The 13075-nt window shown below is 58.5% G+C and overlaps 1 protein-coding gene across 1 annotated transcript; it reads right to left on the bottom strand.

Annotated features, from left to right (window-relative positions):
* Nucleotides 1–2816: 2816 nt before the first annotated feature.
* Nucleotides 2817–12692, bottom strand: TUBB3 (tubulin beta 3 class III). The gene is made up of 4 exons (XM_048817126.1): nucleotides 12533–12692; nucleotides 6845–6953; nucleotides 5743–5853; nucleotides 2817–4220 (listed from the first exon to the last, which is right to left on the bottom strand). The coding sequence occupies exons 1-4, from the start codon at nucleotides 12587–12589 to the stop codon at nucleotides 3145–3147; spliced, it is 1353 nt and encodes a 450-aa protein (XP_048673083.1). The 5' UTR covers nucleotides 12590–12692; the 3' UTR covers nucleotides 2817–3144.
* Nucleotides 12693–13075: the final 383 nt, after the last annotated feature.

Genomic DNA, 13075 nt, shown 5'->3' with positions numbered 1-13075 from the left:
CAGAGGCAGCAGTGCCCATCTCTCCCCAAGGTGCATGCTGCAATGGGAACTTGCTCCCTAAGCAAGGAAATAAGAGCCATTAGCGGCTTCCCTCCCAGGGAGGGCCCAGAACATCCAAGGCAAGGTCTGCAGGGCAGGGCTAGCTCCCACCTAGGTCAGTGGGGGAGGGGAGGGCTACAGACAGGAGGCTGAAGTGACCCCTGCCTCTTGCCCCAGACACCAACTGCTCTTCAGCTTTCCCCAGATCAGCCTTATCCCTCCTACCACCAGCAACTCACCCCCTTTACGGAGCACCGCTAAGCCAAGATTCTGTTGTGCTCTCCACCCCCATAGTTCCTCACCCAGGTGGCTGCCTGCTGGAGGTTTGTCCCTGCTAGTGTTTGGACCAGAGACTTGATTGTGGTTCTGTGACGAAGTGGGACTGTTCTTAATGTTTCCTCTGAATAGTGTGGGGGTGCCTCAGTTTCCCCTATGCAGTTCTTAAGTATCTAGGTGGTGGGGTAAGGGTGTATAATCACTGCAGAGCCCTAGAGGGCAGGTGTGTGCAGGAGTCTGGACACAGAGAATGGCCGACACCCTGTTTCCTGGCCACTGATGGCCTGGGCCCTTCCCCCCTGCAAGGTGAGAGCTGAAGGGTTGGAGAACAAAGGAATCAGGTGACCTCCTGGCCTGGAAAGGGACAAAGCCCAGAGGAGGAGGGGCTGGAGAGAGTTTCAGTTTGGGGCTGGCTGGGGACATGGAGTGAAGTGCAGATGTGGTTGTCTGGCTCACTGCCCCCCAAAATGGAGCCAGCTGAGGGGTCTTGTTCTCTGCACCTACAAGCTCTGTGTTAGACCACGTGCCTGTCATCTAATAAATCTTCTATTTTATTGGCTGGCTGAGAGTCATGTCTGACTGCGGAGTTGGGGTGCAGAACCCTCTGGCTTCCCCAGGACCCCACCTTGGCGGACTTGCTGTGGGAAGCACACAGAGGGGCAGAGGATGCTGAATGATCCGAGGTCAGACCCAGGAAGGTGGAAGCTGTGTGAGCTTTTTGCCCTGTAGACAGTCTGCTCCCAGAGAGGAGACTTCCCCAGAGTCCTGCCTGGCTTCGTAGGGAGCAGTTCCAGAGCATCGCCCGGGGACTCCGTGACAGGTTCTACCTTTGGAGGCCACTAAAATCTAAAGAGCTTTCAGTTGAGGGGCAGAGTATGGAGAAGGAAGCTTGAAGCAAGGAAGGCACCTGCAGCCCTGGCCCTCCAGCGGGGTGCTCACAGACTTGTAAAGTCATCAATTGTCTACAGGGAAAGCTGGAGCAATGGTGGTAACTGTGCCAACCAACATCTTGCAATGAAGCTCAGAGCCCAGTTGGCTTCCATGAGGCCTCAGCCACCCCTCCCAACCCAAACCATTCTAGAGTTACCCCCGGAACAGGCAGTTCTATCCTACCCTCAGGGCAGTACCAGCTCATGTGCATTGGGCTGAATTCTAGAGCTTTGACAGGGCTGTTCCACCCTTCCTCAGCCATGGAAGATGCTGCAAAAATCCAGCCATTGCCCCAGATGGTGCTCCAGAACCCAAGTGCCTTTGGGCTGCAAATGGAGGGGCAGGTTGGGCAGCATTGAGTCTGCAGAGCCTGAAACAGTAGCTGAGATGGGCACTACCTCGCTGTTTGTTGTTCCAGCAGTGATCAGAAGTGGATTTCCCCAGCCCAAAGGTGGGATGAGCACAACTCCAGACAGCCTGCCAGCATGCCATAGGTCCCACGTCACCGGGCTGCCTCCAGCACCTGTCTCCCCCTCTGCAAAGCAGTTATCAACCCAAACAGCCAGAGCGTCCTAAGAGTGTAGGGGCAAAGTGAAGCACACGTGGGGGACAGTCAGTCCACGCTGCATCTGGAAGAGCCTCTGTCGTCTGCTTTACCCCCCTCTGCTGGAGACTTCCCCGTAATAGAGTTGGGCCCAGCCTGCTGCAGAGCCCGCAGGGCCTGGCTAGCATGGGGCAGGGAACTGAAATCCTGCCAGAAAAGCCTCCTCTGGAGGATTCTGCAAGCCTTTGTCCCACATCTGTCATTTGGCCCCTCTGCCAACTCAGACCCAGGACAGGGCTCTGGGGTGTCAGGACTGAAGGATAAATGCTTCTTACAAGCAGACAGTTGCCCCCTGCTAACTCCAGCAATGCAGTTGCAGGGGTGTTTGTGGAGTGGGTGCAGGCCCACTGATGGGGGGCAGGGGGAGGGAGGAGGAAACTGCCCAGGCAGGCTGCAGGTCTCCTAGGCGCGTGAGACTGCTCTGAGCCCTGCACTTTTGGGGGCCCCCATAGGCAGACCTGGAAGTGATGGATTCATCACTTCTGCCCCAGGCTCTGCCCCGCCAGGGACGGCCCTGACCCTGTCGCCCAGAATTCCTGTCGATGGGCCTGAGTGGGAGCATTGCCTTCACCCAGTTCTGCTCCATGGAGGAACAGACTAAACTGGTGGGGAGTCCTTGGCTGGCACAATACACAGCTGTCCTGTGCGTGACCTTTGTGGACAGTTCTAGGAAGTGATGTTTGCGGGTGGCTCAGAAGGGTCTGCCTGCTCTGGATTCAGGCTGGCATTTCAAAGCAGCTTAAGACACCCACACAACTCCCACAGACCCTCATTAGGCTCCTCCCAAACCCCTTGCTTTAGCCCCCAGGGAATCGAATAGATGTGCTGCCTGGGACATGGAGATGGACAGCACCCCCACGCTGCTCACAACTGACAAGCGGCACCCCCTGCTCCCTACCACACCCACCTGTCTGATGCCCCATTGCCAAGTCCTGGGGCTGGAACAAGGACGGTCTTGCACAGGACGTACTGGACAGCAATACATTTATTAAGTATTCCAAAAAAATAAAAAAATCGACAAACCAGTAAAAAAATCCTCAAACATCAGGGTCATCGACATGATCAGAGTGATGAGGACGGGGTACAGCTGCGCTAACTCAAGGATGGGGAGGGGAGATGGTTAGTAAATACTGAATGATTTAAAATTTGGAACCCTTAATCAGAAGCAACTAAATAGCTGTTTTCTAGTACTCAGCTAACAGGTAGCGAAGATGGAGGACTATGCTGGACAGCAGGGTGCTGGAGAAGCTTGACCTTCATGGTAAGAAACTTGATGCAGGCCAACTCCAGAGGCTTCACTTGGCACCCTGGGCCTCAGATTCCTCCTCATCGTCTTCATACATTTCCCCTTCCTCTTCAGCTGTGGCATCCTGGTACTGCTGGTACTCCGAAACCAGGTCATTCATGTTGCTCTCTGCCTCTGTGAACTCCATCTCGTCCATGCCCTCGCCCGTGTACCAGTGCAAGAAGGCTTTGCGCCGGAACATGGCGGTGAACTGCTCTGAGATGCGCTTGAAGAGCTCCTGGATGGCTGTGCTGTTTCCAATGAAAGTGGAAGACATCTTCAGGCCCCGGGGTGGGATGTCGCAGACTGCCACCTTGACGTTGTTGGGGATCCACTCGACGAAGTAGCTGCTGTTCTTGCTCTGGATGGCAAGCATCTGCTCATCCACCTCCTTCATGGACATGCGGCCTCTGAAGACTGTGGCCACAGTCAGGTAGCGGCCATGACGTGGGTCACAGGCAGCCATCATGTTCTTGGCATCAAACATCTGTTGGGTGAGCTCGGGGACGGTTAGGGCTCGGTATTGCTGGCTGCCACGGGCTGTGAGGGGAGCAAAGCCTGGCATGAAGAAGTGGAGGCGAGGAAATGGCACCATGTTGACTGCCAGCTTTCTCAGGTCAGCATTGAGCTGGCCAGGGAATCTCAGGGAGGTGGTGACACCGCTCATGGTAGCGGAGACCAGGTGGTTGAGGTCACCATAGGTGGGTGTGGCCAGTTTAAGGGTTCTGAAGCAGATGTCATAAAGGGCCTCGTTGTCGATGCAGTAGGTCTCGTCCGTGTTCTCCACCAGCTGGTGGATGGATAAGGTGGCGTTGTAGGGCTCCACCACCGTGTCGGACACCTTGGGGGAAGGCACCACACTGAAAGTGTTCATGATCCGGTCGGGGTACTCTTCACGGACCTTGCTGATGAGGAGGGTACCCATGCCCGAACCAGTTCCACCGCCCAGGGAGTGGGTGAGCTGAAAGCCCTGCAGACAGTCACAATTCTCGCACTCCTTCCTCACCACGTCCAGGACAGAGTCCACCAGCTCAGCACCCTCTGTGTAGTGCCCCTTTGCCCAGTTGTTGCCAGCACCGCTCTGACCTGTGGGGGAGAAGAGACAGTGGATCGCCTCGCTTTCATCAGTAGGGAGTCTGGTGTGAACAGTGACCAGAGCCTTTTGCTGCAGGAATTCGGTCTCTCCTGGGTGTGCCCAGCCACTGGGTTCAACAGACACAATATGCCAGGGAGGGCTGCTGTGCCACAGAGCTGGGCTATGAGAGAGGCTAGATGTTGCATGAGAACAAAGCCCGGGAGCTGCCTGGATCAACTTTCTCAGGCTGGCACCACCCACCACTGAGAGCAGCCATGTGCCAGTCTGGAGGCACTGGAAGGCAGAGGTGATCATGCTATGGGCGTCACCGTGGGGGGCTGACCTTTGGGCTTTCCCCAGAGCTGAACTAGCCAGCTTTCAGGGACAGACAGCCCCAGGGACCGGCTTATAGGCTAGTTGTGTAGCAGGGCAGGCACTGGGGAGCCACCAGCCGAGTGCGCGAGATCTCAGAACAGAAAAAGAAAAATTCAGCCTTGCCTAAGGGTAGAGGCCCTGAAGGGAGGGGGACAGGAAGGGGAGTGGCAGGGGTGGTTGTGGTGAATTCGGAGATGTTCTTGGAGGTCCTGGACACACTCTGCTCGTGTTTCCTGGGCAATGGGAGAGATGGGGCTAAGCTCATGGGCAGGCAGCGAGGGCCTGGCAGGACCATGGATTGCAGCCGAGCTCTTCCTTGCAGCACCTGATCGCATGCCCTACGACTGCTTATGTGGCTATAACCTACCTCGCTCGAGCCCCCCAAGCAACGCAAGTTAGAGACCTCAGCGCTGTCCACCCGGGCGCTATGTGGGCAAGATGCTCTCCCACCCACCCAGCTTCTGCCCCGTGCACAGGTGGCGTAATTTCGGGAAGCAGGAGCGGGCTCCCCCGTCGCCCCGGCACCAGCCGCGCTGCTGCAGCTCCGACGTTGCGCGTCTCATGTAGACTGGCCCAGGACAGCAAAGAACAAGGGGCATTTTCCTACGTTCCCCTGCCTTCAGCGTCCCTGTTCAGTGACCTTCCCACAGGTTTGGCTAGACTTTCTGCCCTGGGCTGATCAGCTGTTTGCTCTAGCCCTGCCCCTCCATCTCAGCTACCCCCCACCCTCTTCACCCCGTCCCACTCACCCACTTCCCTCCCAGGTCCTCTCTTCCTTCACTTTCCTCCCACTGAGCTTATTCTCTCCCCCCAAGCTAAATTCGCCTCCCTCCAAGAGATGCGGTTCTAACAGGCAACTGGCCCCATCACTGGTCACTCTCTGCTAGTCTCCTTCCTCCGCCCCGATCTGGCTACTCTGCTCAGACTAAGCCCTTCTGGGCTGGGACCATCTGCATGCTGTGCAGCACCTCCTGCTAAGCGGCCCGTAGGCACTGCTGGAACAGGGAGGTAGACACGGCCCAGCGAGAAGTGACAGCGTGTCGTGGGGAGCAGGGAGAGGGAGCTCTGAGTGGGCAGCTAGGATGGACCAACTAGGGGCCAAGAGAAGTGCCACAGGGCAGGACAGGGTTAGAGCAGCAGCACGGGGCTGGGACGTACCAAAGATGAAATTATCAGGTCTAAAGAGATGTCCAAATGCCCCCGATCGAACGCTGTCCATGGTCCCGGGCTCCAGGTCCACCAGGATCGCCCGGGGTACATACTTGTGAGCTGGAAAAGAGACCACATGTTCCCTCTAAACTGGCAGGCTCCATGGGACCAGCTTCCCCTGCTTAGCCTTAGAGTCCAGAAGAGCCAGCTCATCTGCTGAGACACCAGCCTCTGCCCCAGGCATTGGCAGCACCCTCCAGTCCCTATTAGAATGGGGCCCAGCTCGTTCTGTTCTGCGGGCTGGAGCACCGGCACAGGGCCGTTTGGGTTTGGGGACAAGCTCAGAACTCCGTGCACTGGGGCAGGGCTGGGAACTTCCCCATTCCTGCACCCCGAAGGCATCTCCTCCCTTCCAACGAGCGGCCACAAAGGGAGGCAGGAGCCCAGGCAGTCGTCATATCCCCTCTGGGCGGATGGGGCGTTTCCAGCAACAAGCCAACCACCAACTGAGTCCACTCAGCCCCATGCCAGTGTCCATTCCAGACAGAGTCGGGGGCCTGCTTTGCCCTCCCGTTAACCCCAGCCGCCGGCCCTGCACCACAGTAACCAGCTGGCATCGCCTTAACCGCCTCTGGCTGGGATGAGGAGAGGGAACTATTCCCAAAACAATCTTGCAAGCCAGGACTGGCCAGAAGAGGGCATGCCAGGAGAGGGGCAAGACTCCCACTGCTCCCCAGGTGCTGGACACGCCACCTGCCCAGCGTTCCCACACCATGACACCTTGGGGAGCAGGCAGCCATGGAAGGGACCAGCCAGACATCCCAGAACAGCTCCATTTCACAGTCAAACCTCCCTGCTGGCCTGCAGGGAGACAGTGGGGGCTTTTCTGGGAGACGCTGGGAAGTTACAACAGCTCCCCCTGGGCTGAGGGGTCAGGGCTTCCCTTTACTGTGGTGGAGGATCAGCCAGAGCACACGGGAGAGGAGCCTCAGGGTAAGTACATGTATCCCTGCGCAGCACTGCTAAGGGCCAGAGGGGAAACCCCGTGACCTCACATACTGCTCCAGTCAGCCCATTCCGGGACGATTGCAGCAGCCAGCTCAGGACTTACAGGAAGCTTCATTGTAGTAGACACTGATCCGCTCCAGCTGTAGGTCGGAGTCTCCCACATAGTTACCGCTGGGGTCTATCCCGTGCTCATCACTGATCACCTCCCAGAACTGCGGAAAGAGCAGGGGACATTCAGGAGGCAGTTAGCTGTGGGCACCCAGGCAGTGACAGGCCCTGCACTGGGCTAGGAGAGGCACCAGCCTGTTTCCTTTGTTCTCCACAGAACACAAAGCCAAACTGCTCCACTCCAAATGCCAAGCAACGATTTCAGCTTGACCTGTGTGGAGTGAATCCTGGCACCCAAGAGCAGGACTTGAATCAGATTCTGAAGTGACCTCTGCCCCCCTACACCGCAGTGCAGGGCTGGTCCCTACAATAGCATGCTCTGGTTACAATAGCATGGTTCCTAGCATGCTGTCTAGCCTTAAACACTCCACACCACGCTCCCCTGGGGAGTGACACCTTGCTGCCAGGAAACCTCTCTGGCAATTTAGATAGAAGGGGTCTCTGGCAATTGATTCCCCTGACCCCTACCTGGAGGCAGAGAGGCAAGTCTGGCTAAGTACTAGCCTGAGGAAGGGCTAAGGAGTCAAGGGGCTTTGCAAGGCAGAGGCAGGGCACTGGATTTGGGAAGGGGACAATTGCTCTGCAGTCACAACCTAGCCAAGCTTCCTCTGACACATGGAGAGTCAGAGCTGCCTGTGGTACTAGAGGACTGACCCAGAGACATCGATTAGGTGCCACCTGTGAGCTCCACAGTGAGCCAGCAAATGGGACCAACCGTGCCCAGAAGCAAGTCACAGCTCAGGGGCAAGGGTAGCTTTGGAGACCAAGGCCTGAATTCTCAGTTATCCACAGACCCACTGTGCTCATCCAGTCTGACTTCCTGCACAGCACAGGCCAGAGACCTGCCCCCAAGTAATCCCTAGAGCAGAGCTTAGGAAAACATCCCACCCTGATGTACAAGTGGTCAGCGATGGAGAATCCAACATGGCCCTTGCTAAGTTGTGCCAATGGTTAGATATGCTCAGTTAAAAATGTACACCTTCTTTCCAGGCTGAATTTGTGAAGCTTCCCCTTCCAGCCATGGAATGGCATTAGACCTCTCGGTTGGCTGAAGAGCCCACTGTGAAATGTTTGTTCCCTGTGTTGAGGCTCCACACGCCAAGTGGGGTAAGAACCTGCCAGGATCCAACAAGAAGGTCTGTGCTGTGGGCTCTCCTTTGTCATTGGGAGACACAGCGCTTTGCATCAGTAGATTTCAAAGCTTTACATCCAGAGTCCCATTCACAGGTGGGGAAACTGACTTGCCCAAGGCCACTCAGCAGGCCAGTGAGAGCTGGGAATAGAACCCAGGTCTCCTGAACAGTCCAGTGCTCTATCCACCAGGTGACACTGCCCTTATGTTGTGGTGGGGTAAAGGGGCCCTGGTGTAAGTGAGAATCAGTCTCAACTCTTCACTCGAATAGCTCAGAGCTCCTCAGGCCGAGATACCAGGGGACTCCCTGCCGGGGCTAGAGTTGGCTGCTAAGATGCTGGTATTCAAACCCCCAGCAAGCCGGGGAGCCCTTCATGGAACGGCAACACAGTATAACTGCCCAGTGACCAGCATGTAAGGGAAGCCCAAGTTCAAGTGAGCCCTGGGGCAGGAGCTAAGATCCTGCACAAAGGCTGCATCAGTCTGACAGCAGCTGGAGTGCTCCCGTGGGCGAGATGTTCCTGGAGGTTCAATGGTTAAGCAACATGCCTTACAAACGGCTCAGACTGCAGAATTGGGAGCCCGGGTCCTTTTAGCAGCGCAGGGAACTCCCCACGCCTGCTGTGTGCATCTCAGCCGGGCTCCCGTCGGCCTATGGGGGCCGAGGTCTGCCAGCAGCCAGTCATGTCTACACTGCGGCATTGCCTTGCAGTGCAGCAACAGGCAGCTCTACACCAGACGGGAGCTAGCCATGGTGCTGCAACACGCTGACCTCTAGTTACCTCCAGAATAGCTGAGCCACTCGTCTTCGTTCTCCAGGATTTCATAACAGGCAGCAGTGACAGCCAAGGAGGATGGACAGGAGGGAGAGTGGTGCCCTGGGAAGGAAGCTTTGGCTTCATGTTCAAAAGATGCCTGAAGCCAGAACGCATTTGAATCTGCTGCTCTCAACTCCCTGGGCTTTGGCCAGGTCTTAGCAAGGGCCCAGCATTGCAGGGAGCAACGTGCTGCAGGAGGGGCGGACAGGCTGCTTGCTGCCACTGTGCCTTCACAGGGGGCAAACTAGTCAAATACAAAAGCCGCCATCTGTGCAGAGTCCCCTACCTGGAGAAACCCTGGCCAAGACAAGCCTATAGACTGCACCGCACCCCCCGTGCACAGCACAGAGGCCTTGCATTGATTTCATTTCAGACAGGTCATTCCTCTCCCAGTGCCCTACCTCAGCGGGCTGGGGGCTGCTCCCTCTGGCATGCCTTGGGGGGGGGGGCGCGTTATCCTTGGAAGAGACCCTTCCTTCTCTCAGGGGTGTGCTGTTTGTGTGGAGCTTCACGGGGGGGAGGGGGACGGGGGGACACACTCATTGCCAAATGCCTGAGTTAGAACTAAAGCTCACTCAACTGAGTATTGGGGAACATGCATTAGACAGGAAGCTGTGTTTGGGGGAGCATCGGGGATGCGTCCTGCATCTGACAGTGCTGCCTGTTGTGTGCCAGCATTACAGAACTGAGCTAATTTACAGCAGCAGCCTTGGCTGTAAGAGGACAAATTGGAACGGATTGCAAGGTCAGGGCGATCTTAAAATACACAGCCGTGTCTACCTGCTGTGGGGCTCTGTTCAGCTGCTCACTCTGTGCAGAGCTGACCTCGTCTCCCCAGTGACCCTTTGTGAAAGGGACCACACGGAGCTCAGAGCCCACCTCACCTCCAGGGAGCGGAGAGTGCTCGGATCTCCCACCAAGGACCCAAACATGGCTCCAGCTCACCTCTGAGCTGCCACTCAAAGCAGCTTGCATCCTGCATTGAGCAGACATGTCAGTTACAGGGCTTATGAATTCCCCAGGAATTCATCATGCTGATTAACATATAAATGAGTCTCCTCAGGTCGCAAATACAGAGGTTCCCCAAACAATGAGCGCTCAGGGAATGACATCTGAAGTGCCGAGTGTGAGACATGCTCTGGAGCAGCAAGGTAAGGATTGCTTAAGCAAGGGTTCTTGCTGCCCCAGCCAGACACAGGTCAGCTGGAGACTGGGACTGGACCCAGGCTCAGTCCCTCTTGCCCTCCTGCACTACCAATCCTGCCCCCTCCTCTCATCCCCTCTGGGGGAATCTAGGGCACTGTCACGCTGCTGTGTCCCAGCCAGGGGAGACAAGTCATGGGGATGAGCCCCCAGCTCAGCAGCCCTGGAGCCTTTTCATTTCCAGCGCGGCGGGGGGGGGGGGGGGCTGATCCCCAACACACATGGGGAAATGGGCTGCAAAGATTTCTGCCACAAGCCCTCCTGGAAATGGGCATTGGCAACCTTCCAGGGCTGATTATTCCACTTAGTAGCTGGCCTCCCCTCCTCCAGCCACTTGGCCTATTAGTGGCAGGTGTTCTCCGGGCAACCAAGATAATGACAAGGCTTTCCCCCTTCATCCCTACTGGGCGCACTCAGCCACAGCTGCACAAGGACTCCCGAGCACTGATTTGATTTCAGTCCCCTCTCCCCAGCTCTCCTGGGAGACGCCAGGAAGCAGCCGAGTCTCCTGGCAGACTTGCCTTGTTCTATATTCAGAGCAGGCACAGATGTCCCCCGGAGGCCTGATTGATGATTAGCTGTCTCACACTAAGTCACCGCAGCAGGTGTCTCAAGAAGCGGACAACAAGATCTTTTACACATGCAATTGACATGGAATTGCCAAGCTGGGTTAGTGAGCCTCCCTCCTCCCCCCTCCCCCCATGTCTTTCAGTGTCGCCTGTAACAAAGACACCTTCCCATGTACCATAAGCCCCAGCTGTAGCCTGGTTTGCCTACTAGCCATTCGCCCCTTGGCCACAGGAAGAGGGCTGACAAATGCCCCCCTCTTATTGCTGCATTTCACACCCAGGATGGTGCTAATCTAAGAGGAGAAATCAGTTCCAGATCCCACAAGACACCCCTGACAAAGAGGGGCCGAACCTCGCTGAGTAGGGAGGAGGCTTCTGGTTACATTTGATGTGTCGGGGGGGGGGGGGGGGGCTGAGCACGACTGCTCAATGCTATTGTCCTGCCCCAGAACCGAGGTTGTTTTGTCACCATTTCTCCAGAGCGCGAGAAAGCCCAGGCTGCAGCATCTCCCTCAGACTCCTCTACAAAGCGAGCTGCTATCCAGAGAGGACCCAGTCCAGGGCTCTGGGGTTCTAAAGAGATCACCAGGGTTCCAACCAAGGAGGAGAGTCAGGACAAAGGGGTCTGGTAGCACCGGGCTCCTGACTTCCCTAGAGCAGCTGCCTTTCAGCCCAGCCCTGCTTTCTGCTGCAGAGGTCAAAGAGTATGCCTGGGCCCACGGCAGGGTTCGGCTCCCAGACCTTGGTTCTAGCCTCCAGCTCACATAGCCTGCAATTACGGAGGGCATCTGGCCAGTGAAACCAGAACAAAGCCAGTCACACAAGCATCCCTGATGGTGGCTGGGCAGGTTAAACCGCTGCTGGAGACATTCGGGCTTGGCAGCATCCTTATGCAGGGCACACAGGGCAGCTCCTGCCCCTCACCATCTCAGGGAGCTTTGGGGCTTCCTTCTTTTCCAGTTTTTCCTCCTAAGAGGCGTCAGACTACGGATGCTCAACAAAAGGCCCCACCTCCTTTGCCTTTTTTGATGCTCCTGGCAGGAGCTGCCATGCCTATGCCAGTCACCCCACGGGCAGGCCAGACAGAGCTCAGCTCCTAGCCCCTCAGTTAGCAGGGCTGCGAGGCCTGCTCTGCCCGTCAGAGCCCTGGCACTCGGGCTGGGGAACCGGGCTCAGCCCCTCACACAGATGGGGGCAGGGCAGGAGGAAGGGCTGGCAGGGGTTTGTGCAGGGAGCAGTGTCACGTGTCTGTGCCACCCACCCAGTGCCATCTGCAGCGGGCATCCCGCCCCCCAGAACATCTGGGCCAGCTCCCCCCAGGCAGTGCGCTGCCCTGCCACGATGGGGGCTGAGCAGACACCCAGCCCTGCGGTGGGAGAAGCCCCTGGGAGGGGCTGGGGGAAGCGCGCAGAGAAGCGATCCTGGAGCACCACCCCGTGTCAGCCAGTCTCCCTGCGCCACAGCATCCCCCAGACCCGGGGCTGCGCCCAGCTAGCCCCCGAGGAGCCCCCGGCCAGGCCCGGGCGGGGGTCCCAGCGAAAGCAGCCGGCCCCGAGCGCCCGGCCGCGGTGGCGCAGCGCTGAGCTAATCCCTTTGTTCCCAGCTCCGCAGTGCCGGGGCGTGGCTCGTTCGCTCCCAGCCGCCGCGCCGAGCGCCCGGAGCCGCCCGCCCCTCTCCCCCACTGGCCCCTGCCCCGGGGCGGGGCGGGGCAGGCACCGCCCACCCCTCCAGGCCGGCCGCGGCTCGGCCCCCGCCCCCGCCGCGCCGGGCTGGGCTGAGGCTGGCGATGCGCGGCCCGTCCCGGCCCAGTGGCCGGCCCGGGTGCCCCCGGCAGAAGGCGGAGCCGCAGCCCGGGAAGGGGGCGCCCCCCCAGCCCCGCCAGGCGCCCCCCCGGGCGGTACCTTGGCTCCGATCTGGTTGCCGCACTGGCCCGCCTGGATGTGCACGATCTCCCTCATGCTGGCCCGGGGCGGCGGCTGTGGCTGGTGCAGGCGGCTCGGGGGCGCAGGAGCAGAGCGGGCTGGGGGCTGCGGAAAGCGGCCGGGCGCCGGCCGGAGCCTTTTATAGGCGCCTCCCGCTGCACCGGGCCGGCCGCTGACGTCACCCCGGCCCGGCCCACCAATCAGCAGGCGCCGCCGCAAATGCTGCAACATCCCTGCAGCATCAGCACCAGCGCATCCCTCGCCCGGCGCCGCCTCTCCCCGCCACAATGCAACAGCTGCCGCGCCCCGGAGAGCAGCCGGGGAGCCCCAGATACAGTTAGGGGGAGGGGGCAGAGCCCCTCGGCCTGAGTCCCCCGCTGGGGGGGGGGGAATGAGGGGGGCAGGCCCTGGGCAGTGCTGATGTGGTTCCGGCACTGGGCTAGGACCCACCCAGTCTCCCTGGGTGACCTGCCCAAGTCACCGAAGGGGCCCCTGGGAGGGGCTCAGCGCTGGGTTCATGTG

This window comes from Caretta caretta, chromosome 12 (assembly GCF_965140235.1).
Source record: "Caretta caretta isolate rCarCar2 chromosome 12, rCarCar1.hap1, whole genome shotgun sequence".
Lineage (NCBI taxonomy): Eukaryota > Metazoa > Chordata > Testudines > Cheloniidae > Caretta > Caretta caretta.
This window is presented reverse-complemented; position numbering and strand designations above follow the sequence as displayed.

Coding starts and splice junctions, on each gene's coding strand:
- TUBB3 (XM_048817126.1), bottom strand. CDS start 12,589: ATGAGGGAGATCGTGCACATCCAGGCGGGCCAGTGCGGCAACCAGATC. Junction 5,854..6,844: donor CTACTACAATGAAGCTTCCT/GTAAGTCCTGAG, acceptor TCTCTTTTCCAG/CTCACAAGTATGTACCCCGG. Junction 4,221..5,742: donor ACCTGATAATTTCATCTTTG/GTACGTCCCAGC, acceptor TCTCCCCCACAG/GTCAGAGCGGTGCTGGCAAC.